General features: G+C 38.1%; 1 protein-coding gene across 3 annotated transcripts in view; it reads right to left on the minus strand.

The window, feature by feature from the left end:
- The window catches only part of KLHL28 (kelch like family member 28), a 38,202-nt gene that overhangs the window by 10,078 nt on the left and 14,880 nt on the right, over nucleotides 1–13,244 (minus strand). For all 3 annotated transcript variants that reach the window (XR_013967125.1, XM_080808547.1, XM_080808548.1), the window contains exon 2: nucleotides 2,134–3,032. Coding sequence is in view for 2 of the 3 variants with exons in the window: in XM_080808547.1 (XP_080664673.1) it covers nucleotides 2,134–3,032 (899 nt within the window). In the remaining variant the exon portion in view is untranslated. The remainder of the gene's footprint in view (nucleotides 1–2,133; nucleotides 3,033–13,244) is intronic.

A 13,244-nucleotide genomic window follows, 5' to 3' on the forward strand; every position in this document is an offset into this window, starting at 1 on the left:
TTATTTTATTTTTAATTTGCTTTTTCCTTTATTTTCCCTTAAGATTTTATTTTATGTAATCTCTATACCCAACGTGGGGCTCAAACTTACAACCCTGAGATCAAGAGTCGCATGCTCCACCAACTGAGCCAGACAGAAGCCCTTGATCTTTGAACTTTGTACTCTGGAATACCAAACAGCTTTTAATTTCCTGCACATCCTATACTGTATCATTCCATTGTGTCTTTGTGCACTTCCTGTGACCTTTTGCTTGGATCTTGCTTAGCCTTCAACACTCAACTTGGACATTAACAATATCTTCCTTAAATCTCCCAAATGGGATAAATGCCTTTCCTTAATACTTCTATGGTATTATCTTTATCACTGCTTTAACACCACATATTTTAATTATCTATTTAAATATCTGCCTCCTTAACTAAATTATAAATTTGTTAAAGATCCGTTATCCAGCATAGTGTGTCTGATGCACAGGTGTTAAATATTTTTTAGAGTCAAACTGCATTATTTCTTAGATTGATTCCAATTTTTCCATAGTTATAAATAATACTGCAATAAATGGCTTTGTGGCCATTTATTATAAATATAATAAACGGCAAATGACATTTAAATTTTTTTTTTTTCCCCCTGGAGTGCCTGGGTGGTTCGGTCAGTTAAGCATCTGACTGTTGATCTCAGTACAGTCTTGATCTCAAGGTCATGAGTTCAAGTCCAGAACTGGGTTCCACACTGGGTGTGGAGCCTACTTAAAAAAAGTTTGGTTTTTTTTTTTCCTTATAACAGATGTTAGATGAAAGATTACTGGATCTCAACATATGAACAGTTCTTATAACTTTTTAATAATTCATGTATGTTATTTTTAATACTTGAGACCAAGAGGCAACTGGTCAAGAATTTTTACCATATAAATTCACATTTGGAACTTTTCTCACGACATTTTACTAATATGCTTTACTTTATGCCAATAATTAGTGCCCTTAAAAGTAAGAATTAATAATCAACTTTTGTAGTTACCATAACTAATATTCTACCTATAGACTGGTCTCAATGACACTAGGTTTAGACTATGTAATTAGTTTAATTTAGACAATTAAAATGTAACTGAGACTTTCTAAAAGATATAGATATATCAGTTGACACTGCTAGAACATCAATACCTTCCTACCATTGGAGGGGGGAAAAGCAATCTACTAAATTTTTGAAAATTGACGGAAAGAAATCACAGTATTAAATAAACTTATCAAACATGGAAGTTTTCATGAAGCATTCCCATTCAATGGTAAAGCAAAGGTAACATCCAGCTATATTTTCAACATATAAAAGTTACTTGTGTAATGCTGCAAATCAGGGACTGGCAAACTACGGCTAAGGACCAAATTCAGTCCACTAAGGACTTTTGTAAATAAGGTTTTGTTGGAACCCAGTCATCTCATTTTTTTACATATTGTCTATGGCTGCTGTCACACTACAACTGCAGAGCTGAGTAGTCATAAGAGACCATATGGCCACAAAGTCTTAAATATTTACTATCTGGCTCTCTACAGAAAAAGTCTGACAACAACTACTGTAGATTATTAGAAAAGAGAACTCTTTACTATTGTCATTAAAAAATGTTTATACTGAAGAAAATAAATATGTATGTCCATGATTTGTATTCAGTATCCTACTTTTTCTTATTTCTTTGGTGATTCTTCTACTTGATGGTATTCATTCAAACCCACTCCTGTCCCCAGTCTGCCTTCATCAAAGATTCCAAGCTCTCCTTTTTGGTATCTTCTGTTTATAGTTAGCAATAATAAATCTCTACTGAGCTGGTCAAATAATAATGTAAACAGTTTCACAAATTAAAAGAAAAAAAGACATAAAATGGTAGAGAAGTAACAAAAATTCATAGTTTGTGCATGGGGGAGTTGGGGGACGGTTGTTAATAACTGAGAGTGTTGAAAAGAACGGATGACAATGTGATTAAAACAACCAGGTAAGCGTTTTAGGAAGAATAAAAGAAAGAAACAAACAAAAAAGTAAATAAAGAAAGTAAATAGTAAAATCAAATTATTTAAGAAATAGAGAAAATTAGCACATTTAAAAAGTATAAAATCTTTTAGCACCACTCCTTTAAGAAAGCCTTCTATTTACCTATCCAAACAGGCAAATAGTCCAGACTTTCCTCCTACAGCACAAAGTACTTTGGGAGCACAGCGAGGTCGTGTCATCAGGACAGTCTGATGAGAGAGTCTATGTTCAGGCATAAAGTGGTACTTTAGGGCTTCATTCAAAAGATGTTTACAAGTGCGATCATCACGAATAAGATGATTTGCTTCATATAGTCTAGTGAGAAACTTAACACTCAGCAATGGTAATCTCACACTATTAAGTAGCTGTGCTAAGTATTTCTGACGTTCTTGTACATCGTACTTGATCCAAGACTCAAGTGCATAAAAAACAGTCTCTTCGGTAGCTACATTCAAACAGTCATTGGAAACAATTTCATCCAAATCAGCATGTGTAAGTTCAAAAAACTCTTCAGTCTGGCAAACAGCTTCAAAATTCTGGCATATGTATTTAGTAGCTGCCAAATAAAGGTCATGACAACCGTATGTCTCTGCAAAACGAGAAATTCCGATACAATTACCAGGATCAAGCTGGCTTTCAAGAAATGCACAACATTCCTTCAGGACAAGTTTTATCTGGAGTAGGTTTGCTGCTGGAAGGAGAGATTCAACTGTGTCCTGTGAAATAAAAACAGTTCCTGTATAGGCATACTCCACAATGGCCTGGAGAGCAGTTTCATCAATGCACTGAAACTCAACCTCACTGTTCTCTTTTTCAGAAAGGTTTCCAGTAAACATAGCTTTGAAATATGGACTGATGCTGGCAAGTACCACTTTGTGAGCATGGATTTTAACATCACCGACACGAAGAATGATGTCACAGAGCTCGTGATGTTGACGAAGAAGATTCAAGCCCTGCAGAAGTTGTTCAGAATGCAAGTGGGTTAAGTTAGCAAGCATGTAGGTCGGGGATGTGTGGTCCATCTGCAGAAAAAGAAAAAGCATAGTTACTTCAAAATAATCTTGCCCGTATGACTCCCTTTTCAAATAGTACAAAATAAATGAAATTTGTTGTTTATTGGCCTGTCTGTTGTTTTTTTTTTTTTTTAGAGTAAAGATTTTATTTATTTATTTGACAGAGAGAGAGATCACAAGTAGGCAGAGAGGCAGGCAGAGAGAGAGAGGGGGAAGCAGGCTCCCCGCTGAGCAGAGAGCCCGATGCGGGGCTCGATCCCAGGACCCTGAGATCATGACCTGAGCCGAAGGCAGAGGCCTAACGCACTGAGCCACCCAGGTGCCCCTGTTTGTTAGTTTTTAAATACTTTACACTAAATACTAGACCGAGACTTTTAGCAATCACATAATTAACAATCATATAATTCAATTCCTATATTATAGATACTAGGAAACAAAGGCCCAAAGGCCCAATGGCCACAAAAGTGATATGCCCCAAACCACAAATGTCTCCTGACAATGGACTTTTAGACTGGAACTCTACTAACTCCTCTGTTTCCCTTCATTAAATTCAAGTCTGAGTTACCACTGAAACAAAATGGAAATGTGAAAAAAATTTTGCCTAAAGGAAAATGAGTTTTGAAACAATGCTAAAAATTCTTTGGCTATTTTCTCAATAATAACACCAATGCCTGCCAAAAGATGCTTTACTTGGAAAGAAATTTCATATTAACTCACACACTTTACCCAAAGACTTAGTAATTACTTTAATAAAGGGTGCTGAATTTAACAAAAGTATTACTATCAACAAATTCAATGACAAACAAAAAATTCATGTGAACACAATCTGATGCTCTACAATGAGGGCAGTTAGGCTCACTTACTCATCTAGACATCATCTACTCAACTCTTCAACATAACTTCAGATCATAGCCAACCAATCTTTTTGTCACTTCGTACATCTGAAGATGAAAAAGAATAAAAAATAGGAGAAAAGAGATGAGAGAAAAAAAGAAGAAAAGGAAGGAACAGGGATTATGGTAGGCTGAATAATGGCTCCACCAAAAAAGATGTCATTAAAACAAAAAACTTCTGCTCTGAGGAAGACAATGTCAAGAGAACAAGAGGACAAAACATGCCTTGGGAGAAAATATCTTCAAAAGACACATCTGATAAAGAACTGTTATTCAATGGATACAGAAGATGTGGTATATATATATATATATATATATATATATATATAATGGAACAGTACTCAAAACGAATGAAATTTTGCCCTTTGCAATGATGTGGATGGAACTAGAGGGTATTATGTTAAGCAAAATAAGTCAGCCAGAGGTTTCATTTGTCTGAAGAATTTAAGAAACAAAACAGATGAACATAGGGGAAGGGAAGGAAAAATAAAATAATATGAAAATAGAGGGGCAAACCATAAGAGACAGTGAACTCTAGGAAACAAAATGAGGGTTATTGAAGGGGAGCTGGTTGAAGGGAAGGGGTAATTGCGTGATGGGCCTTAAGGAGGGCACTTGATGTAATGAGCACTGGGTGTTATATACAACTGATGAATCACTAAATTCTACCTCTGAAATGAATAATATAGTATATGTTAATTAAATTGAATTTAAATAAAGAATTTTTAGAAAAAGAACTGTTATTCAGAAAAAATTACTCAAAATTCAACAATATAAAAATGAACAACCTGGGGCACCTGGGTGGCTCAGTCATTAAGCGTCTGCCTTCAGCTCAGGTCATGATCCCAGGGTCCTGGGATTGAGCCCCCTGTCGGGCTCCTTGCTCTACAGGATGCCTGCTTCTCTCTCTCCTACTCCCATTGCTTGTGTTCCCTTTCTAGCTGTCTCTCTCTGTTAAATAAATAAAATCTTAAAAAAAAAAAAAAAAGAACAACCTGATTAAATAGGAATCATATAGTGACAGATACTATCAAACTAAGTTTTGTATATTCAAGCCTGATTAAAAAACATCTAACCAGAGAAGATAAACAGATGGCAAGAAGCAAAAGAAAAGATGTTAGAGAGAACTGCATATTAAAACAAGAATGAGATTCTACTCCACACATATTAGAATGGTCAAAATCCATAACACTGTGGATACGAATTCCTGGATAGAATATGGGGCAAGAGGAACTATCATTATGGCTTGTGGGAATGCAAAATGGTACAACTACTTTAGAAGACACTTCAATGGCTTCTTATAAAACTAAACATACTCTTACCATACAATCCAGCCACTGCCCTCTGTTGTTTATTCAAATGAACTGAAAACTTACGTCCACACAAAAACTGTACATGTATGCTAACAGCAGCTTTATTCGTAAGTGCTAACACTTGGAAACAACTAGGATGTCCTTCAGTTTGTGAATGGATAAACTGTGGTACATCAAACAATGGGATATTATTCAGTGCCCAAAGAAATGCTTCCTACCAAGCCATGAAAAAACATACAGAAGACCTAAATGCATATTGCCAAGTGAAAGAAGCCAATCTGAAAAGGCCCCATACTGCATAATTCCAATTATATGACATTCTGGAAAGGCCAAAACTATGGAGATGATAAAAAGATCAATGACTGCTAGAGGTTAGAAAGAAGGGAGGGATGAATAGGTGAAGCACGTAGGATTTTTTTAGGGCAGTGAAATTACTCTGTGTGATACTATAATGGTAGATATGTGCCATTATACATTTGTCCAAATCCATGAACGTACAACACCAAGAGTGAATCCTAAGGTAAATTATGGACTTTGGGTGATAATGATCTGTCAATGTAGGTAGTTAACAAATGTCCACTTTGGTGGGGATGTTGATAATGGGGGATAGTATGCATATGCTGGGGCAGGGTGTATATGGGAAATCTCTGTACATTCCTCTCAATTCTGCTGTGAATCTAAAACTGCTTTTAAATGATAGTCTTTAAAGAATAAGATTAAAAAGACACCTAAGCTACTTTATAAGCTCACAGCTCTCCTAGACTAAGTAATAATGTTCCAAGATACATAAAAGAATCTGTAAATGAAATCCCTGAATTACTGCCAGGACCGCAAGACTGGAGACTGTTTTCAAAGATAAGACCGTAAATTCTACAAACATTTTGGTAAGGTTAATGTTAATTTCAGATAACATTTTAAAATAACTGTTTGATATGTGAATACCTAGAAGAGGATATAGTGACCTCTAGGACTAGGATAGATGGAGCTAATAATAAGACATGTGTTACAGACTAATCTTGTTTTTTTATTTGATCTATTTAGAAGACTCGGAGATCAAGAAAATACACCTGATGTCTGTAAAGAATTTTACAATGACTTTCATGATTTTCTTGACAGTAAAACTAAAAAATATAAGCTAGTTCAGTTAGTTAAATCAGCAACACTAGTGCATACTACTTAACGGAATGAGGTCTACCTGGAGGAAGGTTTCTAGAGTAAGCTCTAAGGCCAAAATGAAGATACTTGGACATGCCCTTCACCTCTACAGATGACATGAAGCTTCCAAAGAGAGCAAAATCATTGGTTAACAAATGAAGCATCCAAAAGACCGGATATCTAACAAGAAGAAATTTAAGAGGGATAAATATTAAGATTCCAAAGTGGATTTCAAAACAACTACATAAGAATAGCTTAAGAGAGAAAAGACTCAACTGTAGGATGTGTTTAAAGGGCTCAGAGATTTTAATTGCAGTATTATTTTAGTATACTAAGCTTAGGTAGGCTTAAGTTGCAATAATAAAACTATAATATGCAGAACTAGAGGAGATATTCTCACTTTGTTTTGCATATGTCACACCACATCTGGAGTACAGATTCTTAAAAGGGAGCAGAACAAAGTATAACATGATGAAGAGGGGAAATTCAAATCATGTCTTACGGGTAATGGAACTGAGGATGTTGAGTATTAAGAGAAGGAAATCTGAGAGGGTTATTATATGAAAAACCTAAAAGTTATTCAATAATAATAATAATAATATAATGTAGGGCTGCTTTGAGGATTAAATAAATTTATACATATAAAGTGCTTAGAATAGCATTTATCAGTAAGTTATTGTATTACTAGTGAATTTCTAAAGTGTCTACATAAGAGGTATTCTGCTTTCTGTATTGCACCATCTCTTACTACCAGGTAAGAAATCCACTCTGGGGGCGCCTGGGTGGCTCAGTGGATTAAAGCCTCTGCCTCCGGGTCATGTCTCAGGGTCATGGGATCGAGCCTCGAATCGGGCTCTCTGCTCAGCAGGGAGCCTGCTTCCCCCTTTCTCTCTGCCTGCCTCCCTGCCTACTTGTGATCTCTGTCAAATAAATAAATAAAATCTTTAAAAAAAAAAATCCATCCTGTACCACTGACATCCTAAGCCCCACAAACTACTGCAGAATCGTTGATTTTTAAATCAAGTTAATGAGTTATTGATTTGTTTTTACACAAATATGAATCATATAGTGACAGATCCTTATATTAAACTAAGTTTTATGTATTCAAGACTGATAAATTACCATTAACATATGATATAAAGGCACAATACTGATTTGTAAAAATTCACACACATAAATGTACACACAAAACATACACACCTATGTGTGTTTATGTGTGTGTATGTATATCTCAAATATCCATATATGCAGGACAGTATGATTTTAAGAGACTGGGCTCAGGAATCAGGGTCCTAGGGTTATAACATTGTCTTTACTATTTATACTAGCTATGTGACCTTGGGAAAGTACCTGATCTTAAAGTCTCAGTTTTCTCATGGAGTGCCTGGGTGGCTCAGTGGGTTAAGCCTCCGCCTTTGGCTCAGGTCATGATCTCAGGGTCCTGGGATGGAGCCTCACATCGGGCTCTCTGCTCAGCAGGGAGTGTGCTTCCCCTTCTCTCTGCCTGCCTCTCTGCCTACTTGTGATTTCTCTCTGTCAAATAAATCAATAAAATCTTTAAAAAAAAAGTCTCAGTTTTCTCATCTGTAAAACAGATAAAACAGTACACATAAGAACTCAATAGCTGTTAGAGGCTGTTTACTATTATATCATCATCCTCAAAAACGCTTGGTTTTTGCCAGCTACCATATGTGACTTCCTTTCATGGTTACTAAAAAAGAAATGAAGCTTACTTACAAGTAAACTAACATAATCAAAGCCTGGCTAGTTTGACCAGAAAAGATATGACAAGCCACCTTTAAATTTTGAGAGTTTACTAGTTATAGACAATGAAAAGAAGAGTAAACCAAAGACTAAGTTTCCTGAATCCTTGTCCCACACACCAAAAAGGACAATACCAAAACAAAAAGGGCTAGATGAAGGCAACACAAGTTGTGAAGAACCCAAACTATATTGCAGCTAAGCAGTTTTGTATTCTGCAGCTCTACTCTTTGGGGTGAGGGTGGGGCATGAAAGCCCCACATCTCATCATAATCAGGGAATTGAGATTCTGTCCCATGTCAGAATCTTGGGAGTTATACGGGGTCAAGTGGGAGATGGCCTTGTAGCCACTCCTTAAAGGCCTTCCAACTCCCTTTGTTTCAGGAGAATCACAAGGTGCTTCAATACTCGGAAAAGCTGTGGTCCCAGGATCCAAGATTTGCCTAGATGGCCCTATACAAGGTTATAATGAAGGTCATAATGAAGCTGCCTTCCTACACTTATACCCTCTATAGTATTTCTTTTTTATCCTTTATACTTTCTGAGTATCCCCCCAAAATAATAAAATGATCAAAGTTTTAAAAACCACTCAAAGAAAGGGTATTAGTAAAGATGAATTTGTAAAAGAACATCCATACATACTTCTTTACATCACTGGACAGAATACAAATGACACACTGTTCACTCCCTTTAAGAAATATTGAGAGGGGCACCTGGGTGGCTCAGTGGGTTAAGCCTCTGCCTTCGGCTCAGGTCATGATCCCGGGGTTCTGGGATCGAGCCCCACATTGGGCTCTCTGCTCAGCGGGGAGCCTGCTTCCCCCTCTCTCTCTGCCTGCCTCTCTGCCTACTTGTGATCTCTGTCAAATAAACAAATAAAATCTTAAAAAACAAAAAAGAAATATTGAGAATAGTATTTTATTTGTTTATTTGACAGGCAGAGATCACAAGTAGTCAGAGAGGCAGGCAGAGAGAGGAAGGGAAGCAGGCTCCCTGCTGAGCAGACAGCCTGATGCGGGGCTCAATCCCAGAACCCCGGGATCATGACCTGAGCCGAAAGCAGAGGCTTTAACCCACTGAGCCACCCAGGCACCCCAGAAATATTGAGAATAGGGAAGGAGTCCAAAATGCAGAGGAATAGGAGACCTGAATTTCTTCTGGTCCCAGCAATTCAGCTAAACAGCTATCAAATCATTCTGAGTATCTGCAAACTCAACCGGAGATTGAAGAAAAGAATAGGTGTAACTCTACAAATAGAAAAGTGACCATTTTCTACAAGGTAGAAGGTGACCATTTTCTACAAGGTAGAGAAGTGAATCTGAGGCGATATATGGGAAGAAAGACTGCAGGGGGAGGGAGCCTCCATCAGCCAGCTACCAGCAAGTGATAAAGCAGCAGAGCACAAAAACAAAATGTTTAGAAGTCTGTTTTAGTGAGGGAGGTGGCTCAGGCTGCTAAGCAGGGACGAAATCCTAGCTGGGGCAGTGTGGTCTCAGGATCCTCGGGGTCACAGGAAGCAGGGGTGCCTAATTGTGGCAGGTTCCCAGACATCAGAGGGGGGAGGCCGGCTACAAGAGTCCAGGAGTGGACTCTCACCTTGGGGTTGCCATGGACTGTGATCTTCAGCACGGAGGGGATTGCTCTCTAAGCAGGGGCCCAACAAGCAGCAGAACCAGGGAGACGCTCCCTTCTTCCCCCGGAGAGGAGTACTGTGGGAGCGTGCCACAGAAGCCTGCACAGTTTGGAGACTCCAAACTGGGTCATGTGCCTGAGATAAAAACATTCAGTCACGGGCTGGGTGAGCACAGAGTGCTGCTGGAGACCAGGGAGACAGAAGTGACTGACTGCTTTTCTCTGAGGACTCACAGAGGAGTGGGGCCTGAGCTTTTACCTCCCCAGCTGGAGACTGGGAGGTGGCCATATTTATTCCCGTCCTCTAAAGCTGTGAGGAAAGCCTTCAGGGAACAAAAGCCACATACAGCAAACCAGAGGAGATTCCTTAGCCTGGCCCCCTGGCAAGGGCAGTGCAATTCCGCCTCGGGCAAATACACTTGAGAATCAAAGCAACAGGCCATTCCCCCAAAAGATCAGCAAGAATATCCAGCTAAGACCAAGTTTAACAATCAATGAGGTGCTCACTTGGGCAGCACATATACTAACAATCAATGAGAACTGCAAAACTCTAACACTAGGGGAATACAGCACAAAGAACTCATGGCTTTTATTTTCAGGATTCTTTAGTCTTTCTACTTTAATTTTTAAATTTTTCTTTATTTTTTTAAATTTCTTCTTTCCCTTTTCAACCAATTTCTTATTTTATCAACTCCTTTTTAAAATCTTTTTAAAATTTTCATTTTGACAGTTACATTCTATCCTTTCAATGTATTTAATTTTATTTTTATATATAGAATTTTTTCTTTCTTTATAGTTTTGAGATTCAGTTTCCTCTAAAACTGACTAAATATACTCAGGACATAGCAGATGGCTCTGTTCTATTCACCTGTTTGTTTAGATCCTTTCCTTTTTTGTTTTTCTTGTTTTTTTTTCTTTTGTTTTTTCTTGTCTTTTAATTTCCAATTTTACAGTTACATTCTACTTTTTCATGTATTTAATTTTATTTTTATACATACATAAGTTTTTCTTCCTTTACAATTTTGGGACCTAGTTTTCTATAAAACAGACCAAAATACAGACAGAAGCCAGTATATTGCTCTATTCTGCACATCTGTCTGATTATAGTGTTTTTTTTTTCCTTTTCTTCCCTCCCCCACCACCCTGCCACCAGTATCAGGTCTCTTCTGATTTGTTTAGTGTATATTTCTCTGGGGTTGTTGTTGCGATTTTAGCATTTTGTTCTCTTGTTCATCTATTCTTCCCTGGACAGAATGACAAGACAGAAAAACTCACCTCAAAAAAGAGGACGAGAGGCAGTACTGACTGCCAGGGACCTTATAAATATGGATATTAGAAAGATGTTGGAACTAGAGTTCAGAATAACGATTATAAAGATACTAGCTGGGCCTGTGATGCCTGGGTGGCTCAGTCCGTTAAGTGTCTGCTTTCCACTCAGGTCATGAATCCAGGGTCCTGGGATCAAGTCCCACATTGGGCTCCTTGCTCATTAAGAAGCCTGTTTCTTCCTCTGCCTGCCGCTCCCCCCTGCTTGTACTCTCTTTCTCTGACAAATATATAAATAAAATCTTAAAAAAAAAAAAAAAGATACTGGCGGGACTTGAAAAAAGCATAGAAGACACTAGAGAATCCCTTTCTGAAGAAATAAAAGAACTAAAATTTAACCAAGTCGAAATCAAAAAGACTTTTAATGAGATGCAATAAAAAATGGAGCAGAAGAGAGAATCAGAGATACAGAAGACCAAACAATGGAGAATAAAGAACCTGAGAAAAAGAGAGAGAAAAAGAACCAGATCACAAAAGGAAAATCTGAGAGACAAGTGAAACCATAAAATGGAACAATATTAGAATAACCGGGATCCCAGAAAAGGAGGAAAAGAGAGTAAAGGGCAGAAAGTAGAATTTCCCTAATCTGGGGAAGGAAACAGGCATCAATATCCAGGGGGCATAGTAAAATCACAATCAGTAAAAATAGGTCGACACCCCAACATATAATAGTGAAACTTACAAATCTCAAAGACAAAGAGAAAATCCGGAAAGTAGCTAGGGACAAGAGATTGGTAACCTACAAGGGCAGAAACATTAGATTGGCAGCAGACCTATTCATGGAGCTGTGGCAGGCCAGAAAGGACTGGCATGTTACATTCAGGGTGCTAAATGAGAAAAAATATGCAGCCAAGAATACTTTATCCAGGTAGGATGTCATTCAAAAAGGAGTGACAAAAAACTTCCAGTACAAACAGAAACTAAAAGAATTTATGACCACTAAACCAGCCCTATAAGAAACACTAAAAGGGGTCCTCTAAGTAAAGAGAGAGCCCCAAAATAACAAAGATCAGAAAGAAACAGAGAAGATATAAAGTAACAGCCATTTTACAGGCAATACAATGGCACTAAATTCATGTTTCAATAGTTACTCTGAATGTAATTGGCCAAATACCCCTATCAAAAGACACAGGGTATCAGGCTGGATAAAAAAACAAGACCCATCAATATGCTGTCTGCAAGAGAATAATTTTTGACCCAAAGACACCTCCAGATTTAAACCGAGGGGGTGGAAAGCCATTTATCATGCTAATGGACCTCAAAAGAAAGCTGCGGTGGCAAGCCTCGTATCAGTCAAAGTAGATTTTAAACCAAACACTGTAATAAGAGATAAGGGAGAACACAATATCATTTTTTTTTTAAAGATTTTTTATTTATTTATTTGACAGATCACAAGTAGGCAGAGAGGCAGGCAGAGAGAGGAGGAAGCAGGCTCCCCACTGAGCAGAGAGCCCGATGCGGGGCTCGATCCCAGGACGCTGGGATCATGACCCGAGCCGAAGGCAGAGGCTTAAACCACTGAGCCACCCAGGCGCCCCAGAACACAATATCATAATTAAAGTGTCTATCCAACAAGAAGATCTAACAATTTTAAATATTTATGCCCCTAACTTGGGAGCAGCCAATTATATAAGCCAATTAATAACAAAATCAAAGAAACACATCGACAATAATACAGTATTAGTAGGGGACTTTAACACTCCCCTCCTGGCAATGGACAGATCATCTAAGCATAAGATCAACTAAGATATAAGGCCTTTATTTCTTTTTTTTTTTTTTTTTTCAGCATAACAGTATTCATTGTTTTTTCACCACACCCAGTGCTCCATGCAATCTGTGCCCTCCCTAATACCCACCACCTGGTTCCCCCAATCTCCCACCCTCTTATTTTTTTTTAAAGATTTATTTATTTATTTATTTGACAGACAGAGATCACAAGTAGGCAGAGAGGCAGGCAGAGAGAGAGGAGGAAGCAGGCTCCCTGCTGAGCAGAGAGCCCGATGTGGGACTCAATCCCAGGACCCTGAGATCATGACCTGAGCCAAAGGCAGAGGCTTATTAACCCACTGAGCCACCCAGGTGCCCCTAGGATATAAGGGCTTTAAATGACACACTGGACCAGATAGGCTTCACAGATCTAT

This window comes from Martes martes, assembly GCF_963455335.1.
Source record: "Martes martes genome assembly, chromosome: 7".
Taxonomy (NCBI): Eukaryota; Metazoa; Chordata; class Mammalia; order Carnivora; family Mustelidae; genus Martes; species Martes martes.